This window comes from Mustela putorius, unplaced genomic scaffold, assembly GCF_011764305.1.
Source record: "Mustela putorius furo isolate JIRA1106 unplaced genomic scaffold, ASM1176430v1.1 tig00000127_pilon_pilon_pilon, whole genome shotgun sequence".
Lineage (NCBI taxonomy): Eukaryota > Metazoa > Chordata > Mammalia > Carnivora > Mustelidae > Mustela > Mustela putorius.
Genome location: NW_025421288.1, coordinates 8283095 through 8304256, shown reverse-complemented (window position 1 = coordinate 8304256; position 21162 = coordinate 8283095). Strand labels below are relative to the sequence as shown.

The 21162-nt window shown below is 51.4% G+C and overlaps 1 protein-coding gene and 1 long non-coding RNA gene across 3 annotated transcripts; one reads left to right on the top strand and one right to left on the bottom strand.

Moving 5' to 3' along the window:
* The first annotated feature begins 886 nt into the window (after window positions 1-886).
* Window positions 887-13076, top strand: EEF1G (eukaryotic translation elongation factor 1 gamma). Its single transcript, XM_004770303.3, has 10 exons — window positions 887-1041; window positions 2120-2278; window positions 2969-3032; window positions 3188-3330; window positions 3908-4051; window positions 6868-6997; window positions 7353-7557; window positions 12214-12386; window positions 12481-12605; window positions 12840-13076. The coding sequence occupies exons 1-10, from the start codon at window positions 1030-1032 to the stop codon at window positions 12996-12998; spliced, it is 1314 nt and encodes a 437-aa protein (XP_004770360.2). The 5' UTR covers window positions 887-1029; the 3' UTR covers window positions 12999-13076.
* Window positions 13077-15404: 2328 nt separating this feature from the next.
* LOC123387287 lies at window positions 15405-20877 on the bottom strand. Of its 2 annotated transcripts, none has more exons than XR_006601610.1 (2): window positions 20689-20877; window positions 15405-15809 (listed from the first exon to the last, which is right to left on the bottom strand). It is a non-coding gene; the product is annotated as an uncharacterized LOC123387287 (long non-coding RNA). The 2 variants fall into 2 exon arrangements; XR_006601613.1 differs by lacking the exon at window positions 20689-20877 and adding an exon at window positions 16749-19713.
* Window positions 20878-21162: the final 285 nt, after the last annotated feature.

Below are 21162 nucleotides of genomic sequence, written 5' to 3'. Positions count from 1 at the left end.
TTATCACAACCTGCAGCGAGCGCCTGTGGTGTGTGTGTCCCTGCACCCGGAGCCCGCTCCGGAGAGTTCCTGAAGGATGGGAGTGCCGGGTGGGCGGCTGGGGCAGCACCGGGCAGAAGTACCAAGTTTGCCTCCCCATGTATCTTGCCGCCGGACTTCCATGGTGACGGCCTGAAACGGGTTCAGGGCTCTTCTCTCACTTAACCGAGTTCATTCTGTTCTGATTAAAATGGGGGAGACATTTTCCGACCCGAGCGTGGGTAAAGGGCATCCAATCATGGGTAAACTGGCAGCCCTTAAGGGTGACGGGTGGAAGGGATGCGCCGTGGGTGCGCTGTGTTGTCCCTCGGCACTCGCCCGCCGCAGGGCACGCCACTGCTTCAGGCCCGCTACCAGGGCCCTTCTTGCAGGACCGCATCGCAGAGCCGCAGGGTGGTTTAATGGGAGGAAACATCTCTTTGGCAGGGTTTCTGACTTGGGCTCTGGTTAGCTATTCATCCTCTCTAAAAAACCCAGAGCGGGAACAAATGGGCTTCTCCACACAGGACTTGTTTCCGCTCCTGTGAGGGTCCCACAGTCCCGATGTTAGGGGCCCGGCAGGATGTCCGTCCAGTCGCCGCGGGTTCCCGAGCTGGAGGGGAAACGCCTCTGGGAGCCGGCGCTGGCGCGGAGTTGGCAGCTGTGCCACGTCGCAGACAAGGGGAGGTTTTCCAGCTGGTTCTCACAGTTTACCCTCCGCGCCTTCAACCTCCACGTCGGGACTCGGATTGGCCAGGCCCGAGTGGCGGGCCAGCCAGGAGTTCCACTGCGCCGGCGCGAGCTTTCTCTGCGCAGAACAGCAGGCCCCACCCCCTTCTTTTCCCAATTCAGCCACCGCGGGATACAGAACTGTCGTGCGTATGTCTTCTGTGGCGTCCTCGCTTTGCGGCTGCTGCTTCTCCACGGCTCTCCCCTTCCCCCGCTCCTCTCCCTGACGGCTTACTTTGCGGCAGCGCCGAGAGCCCCACCCCCTTTCTCTGCGGAATCACCATGGCGGCTGGGGTAAGTTTGCCGGCTCCGGCGATCCGGGTCGCGGTATCCGACGCCATCCTCTGCCGGAATAGGGCCCTCCGGGGTCAGAGGAGTTCTGGAGGCGAGTGGGGAAGTGATCCGGGGTCTGGAGACCGTACTGTTGGAGTGCAAGGCTTCCAGGCCCTGGAGGGGAACTGAGGCTGGGACTCTTGGAGGCCAAAGAGGTGGAAGGGTCTCGGGTAGAGGAGAAAAGAGATGTCGGATCCTGGCCGTCTGGGGCCTGAGAAAGGGGTTCGAGTTCGTTGCCGCCTCGAGACGTGGGATCCGGGCAGGTTGACAGAACTTTTGCGACCGTTTTGTGGGGCACCCATAGGGACGGGGTGAAGAGGAGGGTCTTTGTGGGCAGGTACGGCTGTCTCCGGTTGAGGTTCGTCCAGCGGGGAGGTTTGGGAACGGGAGGACTATTCGGACGGGGGAGTCAGAACGTGCTGGCCGGGTTAATAGAAGGAGAAGGCAACGCCGGGGAACTCACTGCGGGACAGGACCGGAGGGACGGGACGCGTGACAAGAAGGAGTGGTCCTTTGGGGAGAACGAGTTGGTTTAGGAAGAGAAGATGCCATTCGGTTTCTCCGTGGCTCTTCTGAGGGGAACTTGGAAGCGGTCGGGGTGTGTGAGACACAAGGGTGCTGCTTTGGAAGGGGTGCGCGGCTCAGCAGTGGAGTAGGCAGGTACTCGCTAACCATCAATGAATGAAACCAAGGCTCCGGGAAGGGAGGAGTGTATGTTTGTCGGCGGGTGGAGTCTGCGCGAGCTACAAGTTCTGGGTTTCTGGACAGATATATGTGAGGTGAGAATGATTCTAGAGATGTCCTTCCTTAGGGAAGGTCAAGCCTGTCAGCAAGCTTTATTTAGCAGTTGGTGTGTAGTTCTGTCTTCGGTATTTCAGAGGACTCTGATTACACACGACAGATACTAGAGAGCTCGGTTCACCGGGGGAGTAAAAGTGAGTTGAACAGGTTGGGAATAACTCAGGGAATTGATCCTGGGAGATGACATTTAGGACTGGGACCTTTTTACTCATGAATACCACCCTCCTTTTCCCCATAGACCCTGTACACATATCCTGAAAACTGGAGGGCCTTCAAGGCCCTCATTGCTGCTCAGTACAGCGGGGCTCAGGTCCGCGTGCTCTCCGCACCACCCCACTTCCACTTTGGCCAAACCAACCGCACCCCTGAATTTCTCCGTAAATTTCCTGCAGGCAAGGTAAGTAAGGAAGTGCACAGGGGTCTTTGGTCCCGAGAACTCAAGGAGCCCTGAGATTGTCTCACTCTGAAGATGGTCTCCATCTTTAAAAGGGAGCTTTCCATATAACTTTTTTTTTTTTAACATTTCAGTGATTTAAAGTTCTTTTTATTTTGAGGTAAATGTTGATTTAATGCAGAGCTGTCCAGTGATTGTTATAAAATTCACAGGTTGCTTTGTGTTTGTGGGAGGGAGTTTCGATTGTTTGCGGTGGAAATGTATCAGGTATCTGCCCTGAGCCGACCAAGGGGCTTACAGAGATCCACAAATAACCTTGCTAAACAGAGAGGCGACAAATGCTGTGTGGGGAGCCATCCTTTCAAGTACATGAACAGAGATATGACACGTAGTTTTTTGATCTTTTGCCTATTTGATTGGGGGATTTTATACAGACATAATACCTAAATCTTTGTCATTTCTTATGAGAGTTTAGATTGTAAGATATAGCAAATTATTTAAATATTTCTAGTTCATGGGTTAGAGTTAGTACCAGTAGTGTTTATCAATAGTTTGCTTAGTAAGGGTTGTCAGCCTTATGTAAGAACTTTTATCCAAAATGATTGGAGTTCCTGAGATTGGCTAGTGAAAAGTTACTGTGAATTTTACTGATTTTTTTGAATTTTACTTATCTTTTTGACTGTTTTGTCCCAGGTTCCAGCATTTGAGGGTGACGATGGATTTTGTGTATTCGAGAGCAATGCCATTGCCTACTATGGTAATTTGCAGTGGGTGTGGGAATGGGAAGATCTGGAATGAAGGAGTTAGGAGAGGATGAGGGTGAGCTGGAGTGTGTAGAAGAGGAATTTTCATGGACTTGGATTGATGTTGGCATGACCCCAAAGTTCTGACCTTTGTGTTCTGCCTCTGCAGTGAGCAATGAGGAGCTGCGGGGAAGTACTCCTGAGGCAGCAGCCCAGGTGGTGCAGTGGGTGAGCTTTGCTGATAGCGACATAGTGCCCCCAGCCAGTACCTGGGTCTTCCCCACCTTGGGCATCATGCACCACAACAAGCAGGTAAGCCTTGGGACTGGGGGAGGAGCCAAGGGCAGGGATGGCATCAACTCCTGAGTGTCAGGGAGTAAGAAATAAAATAGATTGAGAAAGGGAGATGCTAAGAATATGTGGATAATTAAAGACCTCATCGTCAGGGTGTGAATTTTGAGCACTGTGGTTGATGGTATCTGGGTTCTTTGTCACACCGATCCACTGGAAGTGGTGCCTGTTGAGAGTGGTCAGAGAAGAGATCTCTGCTGTAGAAAAGCTATCCCAAATGGTAGGGGAGTGGTTAAGCCAGGTGATCTCTGAGGTCCCTTCTAAAATCCAAAGATAAAGTACTAGGTCAGTGTAGTGGGAAATTCATCTAGACTCCACCATGAAGAAATTTGGTGTCAAGAGCTTCATTTGTCATACATTGGGAATGATCTCGGATCTGACTCCATTGAGAGGGGATGGGAATGAGCCAGAATTTAGTAAATGAAATGAAATGAAATGAAATGAAACAGAACCAACCTTGGTTCTGTTGCTAGGGGGAGAGGAGCAGGGAAAGGGATGGGGACCTGCTAGTAAGTTTTTGATCATTTTAAATCAATAGGCCACAGAGAATGCAAAGGAGGAAGTGAGGCGAATTCTGGGCCTACTGGATGCTCACTTGAAGACGAGGACTTTCCTGGTGGGCGAACGTGTGACACTGGCTGACATCACAGTTGTTTGCACCCTGTTGTGGCTCTATAAACAGGTGACATTTATAAAGTATCACGTCAGTAGAGGGTAGGGAGGGAGGGTAGAAATGATTCTTCCAGCTTACCCTTATTCTGCCAAGGACTTGGATATGAGTGTGCGTCTGGTAACAACTAGGGATCTCAAGTTTGAGTACCCTGACTGCTTTCCCTCCTTCTGAGAAGTTAGGTAACGTTCTGTTTCCTGACTTTCTGTTTGGCAGTGAAGATGTTTAGTTTGTTTCCGTACTTTTTGGGAAGTCCAGCTGTGCTTGTGTTTAGTTGTAAAGATATAGGTAGGGCTGGTAGCTTCAGTACCAAGGTCTTTTGGAGGCAGGCTAGGTTCAGTTTTTGGTTTCATTACTGACTAGTTGTAGGTAGAGGTGTGTGTGTTTGTGAGAGAGAGAGAGGGAGAGAGAGAATTCCTTTAGTTCTTTTCCTTGTAAGTTATAAAACCAGTGAGGTGGTAATTAGTCTTGAGGTTACTGGGTCAGAGAACATGACGTGTTGAATGCAGAGCAGTACTTCTTTTTCAAAAAAAAAAAATTTTTTTTTTTTTTGGTAAAGATTTTATTTGACAGATCACAAGCAGGCAGAGAGGCAGGCAGAGAGAGGAGGAAGCAGGCTCCCCGCTGAGCAGAGAGCCCGATGCGGGACTCGATCCCAGGACCCTGAGATCATGACCTGAGCAGAAGGCAGAGGCTTTAACCCACTGTGCCATCCAGACGCCCCTTTTTTTTTTAAGTTAAAAAAAACATTTTTTTTTTTTTTAAATTTTAAAGTTTTTTTAGTTATTTATTTGAGAGAGAGAGACAGAGCACAAGCAGGGGAATGGTAGAGAGGGAGAAGCAGGCTTCTCACTGAGTAAGGAGCCCGACATGGGGCTCTATCCCAGGACCCTGGGGTTATGACCCGAGCCGAAGGCAGAGGCTTTAACCCACTGAGCCACCCAGGTGTCCTGGTACACTTTTTTTAAACAAATATTTATTTATTTGAGAGAGAGAGCGAGATCACAAGAGGCCCAACCAACTGAGCCACCCAGGTGTCCCAGCAGCTCTTGGACTGATACTAGCCAGAATAGTAGTGTGATAACTGGGGGCAAAAAGTACCTACTTGTGGGTGCCTGGGTGGCTCAGTGGGTTAAAACCTCTGCCTTCGGCTTAGGTCATGATCCCAGGGTCCTGGGATCGAGCCCCGTGTCGGGCTCTCTGCTTATCGGGGAGCCTGCTTTCTCCTCTCTCTTTGCCTGCTTATGATCTCTGTCTGTCAAATACATAAATAAAATCTTAAAAAAAAAAATACCTATTTGTGTTCCCTTGTGTTTTGTATGTGTGTGGTTTTTTTTTTTTTTTTTTTTAAAAACAGAGACAGTGAGAGAGGGAACGCAAGCAGCTGGAGTGGGAGAGGGAGGAGCACTCTTGCAGCTGAGCAGGGAACCGGATGGGGGCTCCACCCCCGGCAGGGATCATGACCTGAACCGAAGGCAGATGCTTAACAACTGAGCTGCCCAGGCACCTCAAATAAATAAAAATCTTAAGAGAAAAGAAAAGAAAACCCAGGGGCGCCTGGGTGGCTCAGTGGGTTGGGCCGCTGCTTTTGGCTCATGTCATGATCTCTCAGGGTACTGGGATTGAGCCCTGCATCAGGCTCTTTGCTCAGCAGGGAGCCTGTTTCTCTCTCTCTCTCTCTTTCTCTTTCTCTCTGCCTGCCTCTCTGCCTACTTGTGATCTTTCTCTGTCAAATAAATAAATAAAATCATTTTTTAAAAAATGAAGGAAAGAAAAGAAAACCTAAATACTGTAGAACCAGTACTATAGAACTGACTGCTCTAGTCTATTTCCATGACAAAGGTTATTTTTGCTCTGATCTTAGCAAACTAAAAGATGGTAAAAGAGGGGCGCCTGGGTGGCTCAGTGGGTTAAAGCTTCTGCCTTCGGCTCAGGTCATGAGCTCAGGGTCCTGGGATCAAGCCCCGCATCTGCTCTTTGCTCAGCAGGGAGCCTGCTTCCCCCTCTCTCTCTGCCTGCCTCTCTGCCTGCTTGTGATCTCTGTCTGTCAAATGAATTTAAAAAAAAATCTTAAAAAAAAAAGGTGGTGAAGGAGTTTGTTGCAAAGCTAAGTTTAGTTTAAAGGACTGTTTGGTATTCTGAAATACTTTTTGCTTTTTTTGTTGTTGTTGTTAAGAATGTTGCTAGGTCCTGAAGTTTGGTGAAAGAAAAATATGTATCATGTGTAGATAGTTTCTGTTACCTTGTTATTTGGCAAAAGGAGTATTGGTAGCTGTGTTGCCCCACCTCTGTTTCTAGTTTGACATGTAACTTTTTTTTAAAGGACTTAATTGATGTATTTGAGAAAGAAATAGAAAAAGAGCATGAACTGGGGGGAGGGCAAAAGCACAGGGAGAAGTAGGGGCCCCACTGAGAGGGAGCCCCACCAGGGGCTCGATTGATCCCGGGACTCCAGGATCATAACCTGAGCTGAAGGCAGACACCTAACTGACTGAGCCCCCCAGGCGCCCTGACACATGACATTTGAGATTGGAGTGTGTAGGTGTGACGTGGTTTTGTAAAAGGGCTAAGGTGCCATATGAACATGTCTACCAGGTCGATTTGTAGTAAACGAAGAATGGGATCAGGTATCCATTAAGTTGGACTGGAGTGTTAAAAAGAGGAGGGTACAGGGGAAGTAGCCTTCCAGGGTAAGATGGTGTTCTAGGGAGCTGCCCTCTCAGGGGTTGAGAGAAGGTGGAGCTTTGGTGTAGAGAAAAAGCTCTCAGACTTGAAACCTCTCAAGACCTTTTCTCTCCTTTGCTTCTTCCACCCTTATGTGCTGACAGGTCCTGGAGCCTTCTTTCCGCCAGGCCTTCCCCAATACCAACCGCTGGTTCCTCACCTGCATTAACCAGCCCCAGTTCCGGGCTGTCTTGGGGGAGGTGAAACTCTGTGAGAAGATGGCCCAGTTCGATGGTGAGTCTGGAGGTAGAGGAACACGTGGCCCGGCTCGGGGCTGTTCGCTCAGTCTCCATCCCTTGATTTCCCATCAGGCTTCTGGGTTCCGTGGACCCACCGAATGCGGGCTGTTCTATGTAGTGTCCTGTGTTTTACAGGCATATGTTCTTCCCTCCTTAGTGTTCACATACAGGAGTCGTAGTGCAGGTGTGTGTTTGTTGCTGAGTGGACATACAGGGAGCGGGTGACAGAGCAGTGCGGAGCTTAGATTCCACAGTTGCCCTGCCACTGTGTTTCCGTTCCCTTGCTCACTGCCTTTAGAGGCATACGGAGAGAGGCAGGATGCTGACTTCTCTCCCTTTCTCTGCGCCAGCTAAAAAGTTTGCAGAGAGCCAGCCTAAAAAGGACACCCCACGGAAAGAGAAAGGTTCTCGGGAAGAGAAGCAGAAGCCCCAGGCTGAGCGGAAAGAGGAGAAAAAGGCTGCTGCCCCTGCTCCTGAGGAGGAGATGGATGAATGTGAACAGGCATTGGCTGCTGAGCCCAAGGCCAAGGACCCCTTCGCTCACCTGCCCAAGAGGTAAGGATATTAGAGGGAAGGGGGCATGGGATTCAAGAAGGCCAGTTTTTGCCTTTGTGTGTTCCCCTCTCATAGCGAGGACCATTTTAGGTTGCCATATAAAATTGAAAGATGTCTTGTTGGCAAGGAAAACAACTTCTTGAGTTTATCCTCAAGAATTGGGTAAATTTTTTTTAAACATTTATTTAAGAGAGAAGGGCGTGTGTGCACACAAGCAGTGGGGGAGGGACAGAAGGAGAGAGAGAAGCAGACTCCCCGCTGAGCAGGGAGCCTGATGTGGGGCTCTCGGGCTCCATCCGAGAGGCAGACGCTTAACTGACTGAGGCACCCAGGCGCCCTATGTGAGCAAACGGTATAAACATCCTCATTGAGAAGGGACGGTGACCGAGACTCCCTAGTGCCTGTCTGCGGCGTTGTTTCCCGGATGGGGGACTAGAACCCCTCAAGAAGGAAGAAGATGGGATGGTCCTCACCCCATCCACTGCCAGCCTTTTCAGTAAAGGTTAGGGTTCTTCAAAGAAAAGAATACAGTGAAAGGAAGCTTGTTGGTTTTCCTAGAAGGGGGGCATTCAGTACTTGCCTGCTCTCTGTACTCAAGTCCTCAGCTAGTGCCCTGGCGTTTCGTTAGAATTGCATTAGGAGACCTCTGTTGTCGGCGGCCACTTCACGCAGTTCTTGCTCCTGCTTTTCTCACTCACTCACTCTGCCTTTCCCAAAGCTGTCCACCATCTCACTAGTTGGTCTGTTGGGGTTCAACAGGGTTCACCCTCCCCCGTTTTGTAATGATGTTTTTTTTTTTTTTTTTTAAGATTTTTTAAGATTTTTTCTTTTAAGATTTTATTCTGTGGGGATGCCTGGGTGGCTTAGTTGGTTAAGATCCCGGCATCTTGGGATCAAGTCCCTCATTGGGCTCCTTGCTCGGCGGGGAGCCTGCTTCTCCCTCTGTCTCTGCCTGCCATTCTGTCTGCCTGCGCTCGCTCGCTCTCCCTGACAATAAAATCTTAAAAAAAAAAAAAAGATATTATTTTGTGGAGGGCGTGCAGAGGGAGGCAGAGAAGCAGACTCACAAATGGGGCTTGATCTCTGTGAGGTCATGACCTGAGCCGAAATCAAGGGTCAGGTGCTTAACTAACTGAGCTGCCCAGGCTCTCCTGGTTTTTAACATTTTTTAAAAATTAAAAAAAAAAAATTTTTTTTTAAGATTATTTATTTATTTGACAGAGATCACAAGTTAGGCAGAGAGGCAGGCAGAGAGAGAGACCTGGGGAGAAGCAGGCTCCCTGCCGAGCAGGGATCATGACCTGAGCCAAAGGCAGAGACTTTAACCCACTGAGCCACCCAGGCGCCCCTGTAATGTTTTTTTATGGCATAAATTAGCATGAAGGTGCACACTGCTGGTGGGCAGAATAGGGGCACGGGGACTTGTAAATGATGAGCATCCTAGCACAGATGGTCACAGTGGGCACTGCTCTTCCCCATTTGGGGAGAAAGAAGTGTAATCTTGGGCCTAGGCACTTCATACATGACCAAGGAAGCCTCCAGATGCAGCTTCTCTTTACAGATGTATTTCTTTTTGAACTGAGGTGGTTGACCTTGAACCTAATACAAGGACAGGTCAGGAATGAGCAGTTTTGGTGTGTGTACATAAGCTGTGATAACTAACCTGAGTTACGTGTGCTCTTGTAACATGGACCCAGTTAATTGTTAGCTAGAGATTTTCACATATATTAGGTATGTATATTTTGGGCAGAAAATAAATCACTAGTAGACTGAAAATTGTTAATAAACTTATATCCTGAGGTGCCTGGGTGGCTCAGTTGTTAAGCTCAGTTGTTAAGAGTCCTTGGATGGAGCCCTATGCCGGGCTCCCTGCTCAGTAGGGAGTCTGCTATTCCCTCTCCCACTCTCCCTGCTTGTGTTCCCTCTCTCTGTGTGTCTTTCTCTGTCAAATAAATAAATAAAATCTAAAAATTAAAAAAATATATAATGTAATTGAGTTTAAAGAAAACCAACTTACATCCTTTTGGGAATATTGATTCATACCATTTTTTTTTTTTAAGCTTAACTTTATTTATTTGACAGATCACAAGTAGGCAGAGAGACAGGCAGAGGGAGAGGAGGAAGCAGGCTCGCTGCTGAGCAGAGAGCCTGATGCAGGGCCCCATCCCAGGACCCTGAGGTCATGACCTGAGCCAAAGGCGGAGGCTTAACCCACTGAGCCACCCAGGTGCCCAGGTTCATACCAGTTAGCAGTATTACTATGGTTCTCTTTTGGGCTGGCAAGAGATTTTCTGTAGGATTTTTAATGCAAAGGTCATGTCTTCAAAGATGAAGGCTGCAATATGTCAATAGTTGGTTCTGGCTCTTTTTTTTTTTTTTTAAAGATTTTATTTATTTGTAAGAGAGCACAAGCAGGGGGGAAGGTCAGAGGGAGAAGGGCAAGCAGACTCCCTGCTGAGCATGAAGCCCCACACACGGCTCTATCCTAGGACTCTATGATCGGTACCTGAGCCCAAGGCAGACGCTTAACCAACTGAGCCACCCAAGTGTCCCAGTTCCAGTCCTTTTAAGGCCTTCCAGCTACACTTGTTTCCAGAGTGGTTCAGAGCTTGTCCTCATTTGGGGGGAAATGGATACAACATGGTCATAAATTATGAAGTTCTAACAGCTCAGGAAGGTGTGAAGAAAAAAATCCCTGGTCCCTTTTCCAGATGGTTGGGGTAGAAGCTCCTCAGAGGAGGTCTCCATCGTATTTTTGGGAAGGACCATAGGACCCAGGGTTCAAGGACAGCATCTGCTTTGCTATATTCTTTTTTTTTTTTTTTTTTTAAAGATTTTATTTATTTATTTGACAGAGAGAAATCATAAGTAGATGTGGAGCAGGCAGAGAGAGAGAGAGGGAAGCAGGCTCCCTGCTGAGCAGAGAGCCCGATGCGGGACCCGATCCCAGGACCCTGAGATCATGACCTGAGCCGAAGGCAGCGGCTTAAACCACTGAGCCACCCAGGCGCCCTGCTTTGCTATATTCTAACAGTGGGCAGGTCACCCCCCTTAACCTTATCTGGGAAGAGGGAAAGGAATGGCTTTTAATTCTGGGTTTGTTGGCATTATTTATAGTAATGAACAATGGAGCCAATTAAACATTTAGTAAGGGTTTTTAAAAATAGGTTTATGGCACAGTCATACAGTAGAGGATTATTTAGCTATTAAAACATTTGTAAAAGGGGCGCCTGGGTGAGTCAGTGGGTTAAAGCCTTTGCCTTCAGCTCAGGTCATGATCTAAGGATCCGGGGATCGAGCGCTGCATCGGGCTCTCTGCTCAGCGGGAAACCTGCTTCCTCCTCTCTTTTTTTTTTTTTTTTTTTTTCAAAGATTTTATTTATTTATTTGACAGAGAGAGATCACAAGTAGGCAGAGAGGCAGGCAGAGAGAGAGAGGAGGAAACAGGCTCCCTGCTGAGCAGAGAGCCCGATGTGGGACTCGATCCCAGGACCCTGAGATCATGACCTGAGCCGAAGGCAGCGGCTTAACCCACTGAGCCACCCAGGCGCCCCTCCTCCTCTCTTTTTGCCTGCCTCTCTGCCTACTTGTGATCTCTGTCAAATAAATAAATAAATAAAAATCTTTAAAAAAAATTTGTAAAGGGCGCCTGGGTTACTCAATGAAGTGTCTGCCTTCGACTCAGATCATGATCCTGGTGTCCTGGGATTGAGCCCCGCATTGGGCTCTCTGCTCAGTGAGGAGTCTGCTTCTCCCTCTCCCTCTGACCTTCCCCCTTGCTTGTGTTCCCGTGTTGTCTCTCGCAAATGAATAAATAGAAAATCTTAAAACATTTGTGAAAAAGAATCCCCGGTAGGGTGACCGTATTAAATGATAAAAGGCACAAAACTACACACATGGTCTTTGGAGAGCCACCAGCCAGAAGTACACGAACATACTAATCAGTTCTCTTGTTTGCTGGCATTGCCAGTGATTTTCTTCAGTCAGCATGTGGTTTTATAACTGGAAAGAAAAGAAAGAGCACCCTGCCATGAGGGGAGGGACTCTGCACAGCGAGCCTTCTCAGCACTGTGCCAAGTTGCTGCAAGGATCTAACCCTCAGGTCTTTGCAGCATCTGGACTTGTTCCTGGGCAGAGTGACTCAAGGCCACGGGTGTAAGGTCTGGGGCGGAGGCCTTGTGATAACGTTTGCCGGTTACATAGCTGTCACACTGTAGTGTGTGTAACCCGAAGAGGCCTGTGGTGGTGGCGGGGGAGAGTTGGGTGATTCAGGGACTGAGTGTGACTCAGTGGGAGAGGGCCCTGGAGGGGGTGGCCGCGGAGAAGGAGCGCACATTCTGGGTCTCCACCAGGGGGCAGCAGTTGGCCGCACTGTCCTCGCAGCAGGGCTTCCCTCCAGCCCACGTGGGTCCTACCCTCCTGGAGCCTAGCTGACTTAGGCCCGAGATAGGGAGCAGAGGAGTGCCCTGGCCCCTGGTTATATGCCCTTAGCTCTGCTCCCTTGCAAGGTTGTACACATCTGCCAATCCAGTGACCTCTTCCTTTAAACCAGTACATTTTTAGTGAAATTTGCCCTTAGTTTCTCTTTACCTGGCAACCCTTTGTTGCTTCAGTGGGACCTTCTCCACATTGACCTTGCTTTTTTCCTCCATTCAGTACCTTTGTGTTGGACGAATTTAAGCGCAAGTACTCCAATGAGGACACACTCTCTGTGGCGCTGCCGTATTTTTGGGAGCATTTTGATAAGGATGGCTGGTCTCTGTGGTACGCTGAGTACCGCTTCCCTGAAGAGCTCACCCAGACCTTCATGAGTTGCAACCTCATCACTGGTAAGAAGGGAGTGGGTCGAGGAAGAAGGTCGGGGGGAACAAGGCCGTGGGTGATGTGGTTCTAAAGACTGCACGTTCTCCCTCGCCCCTTCAGGAATGTTCCAGCGGTTGGACAAACTGAGGAAGAATGCCTTTGCCAGTGTCATCCTCTTTGGAACCAACAACAGCAGCTCCATTTCTGGAGTCTGGGTCTTCCGAGGCCAGGAGCTTGCCTTTCCGGTGAGGAAAGGTGTAGGAGGAGCCTGTCTCTTCAGGGTGGGGCAAGGGGGTGGGAAGTCCACCTCCATTCCCGCGCTTGTAGGCATTCGGAGAGTGCAAGGAATGTGTACAGGAAGGACTGCCATGGTCACGGGCATTTTAGGATCTGATGACATGCTTCTGAGCTGGAAGTAACAGGTGTGGGACAGTGTCTGATAACCTGACCACGTGCTTAATCTGGCTTTCTCTCCCCAGCTGAGTCCAGATTGGCAGGTGGACTACGAGTCATATACCTGGCGGAAACTGGATCCTGGCAGCGAGGAGACCCAGACGCTGGTTCGAGAGTACTTTTCCTGGGAGGGGGCCTTCCAGCATGTGGGCAAAACCTTCAATCAGGGCAAGATCTTCAAATGAACATCTCTTGCCGTCGCCTAGTTGCCTGTACCTACCCTTCGGGGAGATGGGGGTCATTAAAGGAAACTGAACATTGAACTCTTACCTGTCCTGCCTCCTTTATGAGTGATGGCTTCTTCAAAGGGAAGTCGATATGTTGAAGCAGGGTATTTTCTGGGCCTGCAGTACCTCCTTTTGCAGGAGAGAGTCTTAGAAGGGTAGAGGAGAGGTCTCTCTGTTTTGACTGTATTCGCCCTGCCTGTACTGTGATCACTGACTTTTGGCCTAGCTGGGAGAGGCCGGGTGCAGTTAGGTCGGGCGGTGACATAGGGCTTTGGAACTGCCTAAGTCTTCAGGACCAGATTGCTAAGGCACGATAGCACAGTTTGTGGAGGAAGTTCACGTTATTTCTCACAGATGCCCTGGGAAGGAGGGAGGTGGTGGCACTGAGGGTCTTGGTTGAAATATTTCAAGCAGAAATACCAGTCACAGACTACTCAGAACAGGACTGGCCTGTTGGCTCTAGACTGACTGTGGATCATCTCTGGGGTAGTCCTACTTTCTCACAAGGAAGTGGGGTTCAGAGATTTAAGAGACTTGCTTGTGGAGATGGGATTTTGACCCCAGTGGCTGTCACTGGAACCCGTGCTGGAAATGGGCCTGGCTGCTTCCTGGAACTTGGGACCGTCCCGACTTGCCACCTAAGAACCCCACTCAGACCCGGGAGTACTATATTCTCTCTCTCGAGCTTAATGCCCTTCTCACAGGTTCTTGTTCCTCCTGTCTTGTCCTACTGTTGCTACTGTTCCTGTTTCTGTTGTCTGAAGAGCATCGAAGGTCTCCCCGTGTTATTACACACGGCGAAGTTGGAAAGCTCCAGTTTGATTCACATTCTGAGGCAGATGTAGAAACAGTCACGACTCAACCTTTGGTCGCTAGTTGATGGTTTTACGTGTGCTCTTTCTCTCCCACCCTTAGTCCAAGCGCAGAGAAGGGCTTAGCTGGGAGGCGAAGAAGGTGGGCTTCCCAGGTACAGATGGTCTGGTAGCTTGGGAGGGGGCAGGCTTGTCATCTCTCTGGGTACTTGGGCTAGAGCCAGGGTTCTGGGAAGAACGGGCGGAGCAGAGTCCCCATGTGGAATCCAGCCGGGCGAGGATGGGCTCGTTCTTGCTCAGGGTTTGCTCCCTGGCAGGTCATCTGGAGTTGGATCCAAACTTGCCACCTGTCTTGCTTCCGAGCATTCCAGGCTGCTCCTGGTTAGGATCTAAAAGTGCTAGTTGCCGGCTGGGTTGGGCCAGGCACTGGGTGCCAGGGCCTCACCTAACCTGTCAGACTCCCTTCCCAGATTCCGATTCCCACCACACCTCCCTGCTTCTCTGCTTGTGTAATCGTCACCCACCCCCTTCCTGGTATCCTTGACCTTCTGGGTAGCTGAGGAGTTAGTCTGGAGAGACCCCAGTTCTGAAGGTCTGAAGGGGCAGGTCAGAGAGGCCCAGAAGTGGGGCCGAGCTGGGGAAAATGGGGTTTCTGCTGGGTGGGCCGCAGCAGACCGGGCACCGCATGTGGACTGGGCCGGGCTGGGGGACCCCGCCTCCCAGCCTCCCTCGGACTGCAGGAAGAGTGACTCATCCTCACCTCCTGCCTCCTGGGCCTCAGGGTCTGGTGGTTTGGTGCAGAGGAGAGTGGCCAGGTTGTTGGATGAGACGAGGCCTGTGCTTGGGGGCCGGCCAGTACCCACAAACGGAGGTGGGGGGGCAGCCCAAGGGGAGGGTGTTGAGACCTGGGGTGGGTTGGCTATGGGCTTCCGAAGCCAGATGGAGCTAGAGGGCTTCTGCCCTGCCCTGGTGGGCAAAAAAGAGGTTAACAGCAGGAGTTTCTAGCGGCAGCTGTGGGGCAGGGAAAGAGGGGAGGGCCATCTGGAGTTGGTGCGGCCCCGCCCTGCCCAGAGGAGCCCTGAGTCACCGCCCAGCCTGGGGCTCTGGGGCTGTGCTTAGGACTGGCGGCCTCCCTATCCCGATCCCGGCTGGGGCTGGGGCCCCGGCGCTTGTTGGAGCTCTGCCTGGCTCCCTGGCTCCTCCCGGCCCCGCCCGGCTCGCCTCTGCGTGGCCTGTGAGCGCCTGCGCCAGGGGGACATCTCTGGTTGTTGGGCCCATTTCCTGACATGCTGGGGAGGCTTGTGCCACTAGCATACCACCTGGAGCTGGCATCCGGGAGCCCAGGCTGCAGCGCGTGCCTCCTGGGTCCCCAGCCACGGTCATGGGGCCAAAAGGGAAGGGGGAGTTGGGAGCGGGCTGGGCCTGAGAACAGGGGTGATCTTGGGGAACTAGAGTGAGATGCAAGGAGGGAGCCGTTTTATCCGCTTACTGGGCAAGATCTTAAGAGTGTCCAGAAAAGGAGGTGGACAAAGGAGAGGAGTCTGGGCTCAGGTGCATTTGACTGCGGATGAAATCTTTTATTTTATTTCCGTATAGTTAGCGTACAGTGTTCTGTTAGTTTCGGGTGTGCCATTGAGTGATTTCACACTAACACACGTCGCTCAGTGCTCATCAGGGCACTCCCTCATCCACATTCCCTGTTCTCCCCCGCCCCCTCTGCAGGGGGAACCAGCAGTTTGTTCTCTCTAGTTAGTCTATTTCTTGGTTTGTCTCTCTCTTTTTTTCCTTTGTTCGTTTGTTTCTTCAATTCTACCTATGAGTGACATCATAGCGTATTTGTCTTTCTCTGACTTATTTCATTTAGTGTGATAACTCTCCAGCGCCATCCATGTCCTCGCCGCAGATAAAATCCACCGAGCCCAGTGCCTGAATGGAAACGCCTGAGACTTGGTTCAGCCTGTGTAGAAACCGGTAGATACTGGTTATAAGCAGTTATTTGTTTTAGCTTTGTTGGCCCTCTGCTTAAGTCACTTATTAAAGAGCCAAAAGCCTTTAAAGTTCTTCCAAGAAAGACCTAGATTGTCTTCTTTTTTTCATGTCCTATTTGAGCTGGAGCTGGACAGCTGCTCTGCACACTGGGTCAGACCCGGCCCACCAGCTGCCCACATGCCCCAAATGTGCCACTTCCCCTTTTGAGAGGTGGGGGAAGGGTCTAGAATGTCAAAGGGAGTGGAATAAAGTGTTTTGGAGGATCCACCCAGTCATTTCTGAAATTAATACTGTGGTTTTCATGGCAACCAGCACTCTTTGTCCTCAGAACCCAAAACTTTCCCTCCGCACATCAAAGGGGTTTTCCTGGGCGGCTGTGGCTTCCCTGGCCCACCCCTCCAGCTGTAGCTACACTGGAGGGTAACTTCCCTGACTTGCTCTGGTCCCCTGTGCATTTGAATGGAGTTCTGGGGTCCTCACCTCTCTTCTGCATGTCTCCCCTAATGCTGGGGCCTGAAAATACCAGGGTTCCCAAAAGGTTAGAGACACAGCCACCTGCTCCTGTCTGTTTGCTCTAATCAGGCTGGCATGGCTCCCCGGGGGAGGCTGTCATTTTACTCTAGTGGAATTACTGGGGTGTCCCAGAGCTTCAGCACCCAAGGGATGGGTGGAATGGCGGTCAAGGTGGCTGCTGGGCATTGTGCTGTATTCAATGTCTTGGGAAAGGCAGAATCCCATGGGCATGTGGGGCTGCCTAAGCGGCAAAGGTGCCCTTGGTGACCCTGGGTCTCTAGATGTTCCTGGGCTCTTTTCATTCTTGTAGCCCCCTCCCTTTCGGGAACTTCCCCCTTCCTGCCCCCCTTCCACATTTCCTCAGGATTCCAAAGGGGAAGCCTACTGACCTTACCTTGTTTACACAATGGGCAGGCCAGGCGCAGAGCAGGGGCTGGACGGTCAGGGTTTGGGGCTATTTCTGATCGGCTCTCCCATGGAATGTGCTTCCCTCTACTTCCAGCTGCCCCCTCCCCTCTGCAGCAAGAACAGCTGTCATGTGAGGGCCTCTCCCGCTGGCTCAGCCCTTTTGCAATCATCTGGCTGGCTCCGTCAGGATGGGGGTGGATAGTGAAGATGGGCAGAGCCAAAGGGTAACCGAGGGGACATGGCAGGGCAGGGAGGGCTATGGAGTTGAAGGCCGGGGGAAGAGGCTTGCCAGGGCCAGGTAAGGCGGGGTGGAAGCAGCTGAGGCGCCCGTCAAAGGCCAGGGTGGGGGTGGGGGGTGGGGGCTACACCGGGACCGGAAACTTTCTAGGTGCTTGGGGAGACGAGCTATAGAGCTGGTTATAGCGGGCCCCTGGCCAGTCATTCTTCAGGGACATCTGCACTTCCCCTGAGTCACAGGGAACCCACGGGGTGCTTTCCTGCCAGGCCCACTCTCGGCGGGGTCTGAATCACCGAGTTGCCAAGGGTGTTGGCGGCCCTATTGTGGAGGTGCCTGTGTCCTACCCCGCCCACTCCCGTTAGGACAGGGGTTAGCAAACTTGCCTCTTTATCTCACCCCCCTCAGCGGGAACGCTCCATCTGCGAGACTCAGGCTTACAGAATGTACCGTATGCAGGATTGCCCGAGACACCGCGAAGGGTAGTCCCTTTATTTTACCCAGGAGGAACCGAGCCCAGAGAGGGGAAGTGACTTATCAAGGGTGCATGTGAGTCTTTCCACAGTTCTCGAAGCCACTCACTGAGTCACTTTGGTTCCTAGAGCAGGAGGGCGCCTCTCCCAAAGCCGCGGGGCGACGATGATGAACGGACCACACACCCTTGGTGTTGGAGGCAGAGAGAAGCATGGCATCCAGGGCTGGAGCAGCCCTCGCTGGGTATTGAGCCCAGAAGTGGAGCAGGTCCCAAGGCAGGTCACCGCCACCACCTCCCAACCCAGCGCTCCAAGTCCTGGGGCGGGCAGAGGGCACAGGGTGTAGCAGAGGCGGGACTTCGAGTGACAGGAACCTCAACTATGTGGTGACTCAGGCTCTGGGCAGCCGAGGCCCTTCCCTCACTGCTCAGCCTGATCTCCTTAGCCTGGACTTGGGAAGTGCAAGCAGCAGAGGGAGGGAAAAGCGGGCTGGTCTCCCTTTCTCCCCTGGAACTGGAGGAAAGGCAGAGGAAGTTGGAAAGGGTGGCGGAAAGGCAGAGTCCAAAAAAGGGGGAGAGGAGGCTGCTGCTCCCCTCGTTCCCCGCCCCCTGCTGGGGAGCCGAGCCGGCTGGCTCCCTCCCTCAGCTCCAATTCTGAGCTCTACTTTGGGGGGGGGGGGCTCCCTCCTTCACAGCCCTGTTCAATAGTGTTTTGCCTCTTCCTTAATCTCAGCTCCACATTTCCCCTCTCTTCTCCATCTCTCCGCATCCACACATCCTCACCTCCCAGGCCTCCGGGCCATCTCTCTAACCAACCGTGTCCACCTGCCCTGCTGTCCCTGCCCACGTCGTCCCCTTTCTCTTGCCTGGTTGCTCTTTCTGTGCCTTCTTTCCTTCCAGAGTCTGTACGCAGAGCCCTGTGTGTCGTCTCTTGTTCTCTAATCAGCTTTGACTTGGGTTCTGCTTTGGCCTGAAGATTTCAATTAGGACCGAGTGTAATGGGCAGGTTTCCGGGACCCCGGCTGTCGGATCTGAGCGGTTCAGGAACTCCTTATTTGCAGTCCGAGGTTTAAAATCAGGCTGAGGTTTGAACTGAGCTGGGATACTTACTTGGCTTCCTATTTTGAGTTTGGGTTAGGAGTTTGGGGGTTTCAGAATTGCTTAGGCAGTAATGTCTTTATCCCAGAATCACCCGATTGGTTCGCTGTTCACTGGGACAGACAGATCAGGAAGGGAAGAAAGAGAACATGGAAGGGGCTGATGTTTGGCGGAGACGCTCATCTCTGGGGCTGTGTGTATGGGGCGGTGGTGGGGTCGGGGAGATCCCAGATGGCTCAAAGAAGGGGTAACAGTCATTTCTCTGCTTCTAAGGCTGACACGCCAAAGGGCCCTCCTGGGGAGGGCGGGGAGTCTGCTTTCAAAGAGACTGCAGATTGCACACTTCACTTCCTTGCTGGGATCACAGTTTAAAAGCCATGATTACTCTCTGAGCAGTCGGGCGTCTTGTCTTCCCTGTAATACACTGATTTTAGAGAAGGGGACTGCAGCGAGGAGGGAGGGGAAGGGGAATCCCCCTGGCAGGGGGCCTGCCCACAGAGCTCCCTTTGTTGTTACTATGGAAACAGGCATAATAGGAACAAAACAGAGGCACGTCGCCTGGCAACAGAGAAGCCCAAGGTTCATCACACACACACACACACTTGACGCATGTACACATCAGGGAACCCCCAGCAGGGGGCGGGGGGAGGGAACAAAACTTCTAGGGAAGCTGAGGTATCCCAGTGATGACGAGTTCTAGGACTCACCTAACTTTGCCAATGAACCCACAGGCCCCTGTGGGGTCAGATGCCTCAGAAATGTGACAGAGTGCCAGGCAGGAGGCTGGAAGTCCTCCTGGACCCCCGGGTGGCCCTTATTTTCACCAAGGCATCTGAAACCTTCCAAAAGAGAAAGGTTTTCTTTGCAAAGTTGAGATGGAGGTGGGGGTGGGGGTGATTCCTTTTAACTAAAAAAATTGTGTGTGTATCCACAAAAAAATTCCCCCGTGAGTGTATGTCGGGGGAATGAGGTGTCAGTGTAAAGGATATAGCAGAAAAGACAATATCCCATTTTCCCAAAGCCAAAGGCCTGTGAGGAGCTCAGAATACATTTCCTTCAGGAAGAAGCACCATGAGGGCAGGGATGCTATCCTGTCATGTTCTTATTTATTTATTTAATTTTAATTTTTAATTTTTAAAGATTTATTTATTTGACAGAGAGAGCATGAGCACAAGCAGAGGGAGTGGCAGGCAGTGGGAGAACAGGCTCCCCCTGAGTGGGGAGCTTGACGCGGACTCGATCCCAGGACTCTGGGATCATGAGCTGAGCTGAAGGCAGACGCTTAACCGACTGAGCCCGGCAGGCGCCCCAACCCATCAGGATCTTGATCCCCTGCACCAGCACCACCACCAGCACCACGGGCCCCGGGGCCTAGTGTTACACACACAGTGAATGTTTGTGCAGCTGCCGGAGAGGTCTATAAGTGGGGGAATTGGTCCCTGGAGGCTTGAGAGTAAAAGGAAGTGTGGGGCTCAGGATACTGTTGTGGAAAAGATACGGACTTTGGGGGCAGTTATCCCTGGAGTTCATTCATTCATTCATTCATTCCGTAAAGTTCTTCAGCGTTTGCTCTAAGCCAGCCTCTGCTCCAGGCACAGGGCAGACAACAAAGAACAAGAAAATCCCTGCCCTTGTGGAGCCTGGATGCCGGTAGGAGTTTTGACTCCTGCTGCTGAGGGCTGTGTGACTTTAGGGGAATTACTAACCCTTTCTGAGACCATTTCGTCCCCAAGCATGTGACGATTTATTGAGCTAACACACCATACGGCCTGCTGTGGCCCGAGACAAAATCACCATTACGGTCTAGCTTTGGGGGGTGAGGGGTGAGGGGCGGGAGGGGGCTCCAGCAGAGGGCGGAAAGAGAAGGGTCGGCAGAAATTTCCAAAAGAGCATGCGTCTCCATTTAAGCCATTGAAAGTTGTTGAATATATTCCCTTCCCCTGGGCCAAGGAAGCTGACCTAGGAAAGCCCAGCTCCTGTTCCAGCAGGTACAGACCATAGTTTTTTTCTTTTTTTTTTAAATGGGGCAAGGGTCTTGGTTACTCCACCTCTAGCTCCTAGCTGGAAATTCGGCAGGAGCCCGTCCCCAGGACCAGCCCCCACCAGCGGGGTCGCTCCTACCTCTGAACGAAGAACCTGGACGGTAATCCCAGCTCTGCAGCAGCTCTGCAAATCAGCCTCTCCTGCCTTCTCTGTTGACCAAGAGGGTGGCCAGAACAAACAATGAACAGATACGTTGGCCTTGAGCCCAGGACACTAGCCTCTGCTCTTTCACTCCTGAGGGGCTGACAGAGCCCATGCTCCAGGGAGGTAGACACCCACACCCTCCCTCCCCGCTCCTCTCCTGCTCCAAACCCTCCCTCCAAACTCCCAACGCCCTTTGGCTGTCCCCCTAAGTCTCCATGATTATCCGCGGAGCGATGTTTCCCAAATTCCCAAAACCTAGGTCTCAATCTACTCCCCTTTAACTATGTCCTGGGAAATCTTTCTCTTTCAAGGAACCAGGTGAGTCATAAAGTTAAAAATCCTTCAGTCAACTGTGAACAGTGGTTACTTTTGGGGAGAGGGACCGGGGAGAGGAGGGACCCACTGACT

Coding starts and splice junctions, on each gene's coding strand:
- EEF1G (XM_004770303.3), top strand. Junction 4,052..6,867: donor TGTTGTGGCTCTATAAACAG/GTGACATTTATA, acceptor ATGTGCTGACAG/GTCCTGGAGCCTTCTTTCCG. Junction 12,387..12,480: donor GAGTTGCAACCTCATCACTG/GTAAGAAGGGAG, acceptor TCGCCCCTTCAG/GAATGTTCCAGCGGTTGGAC.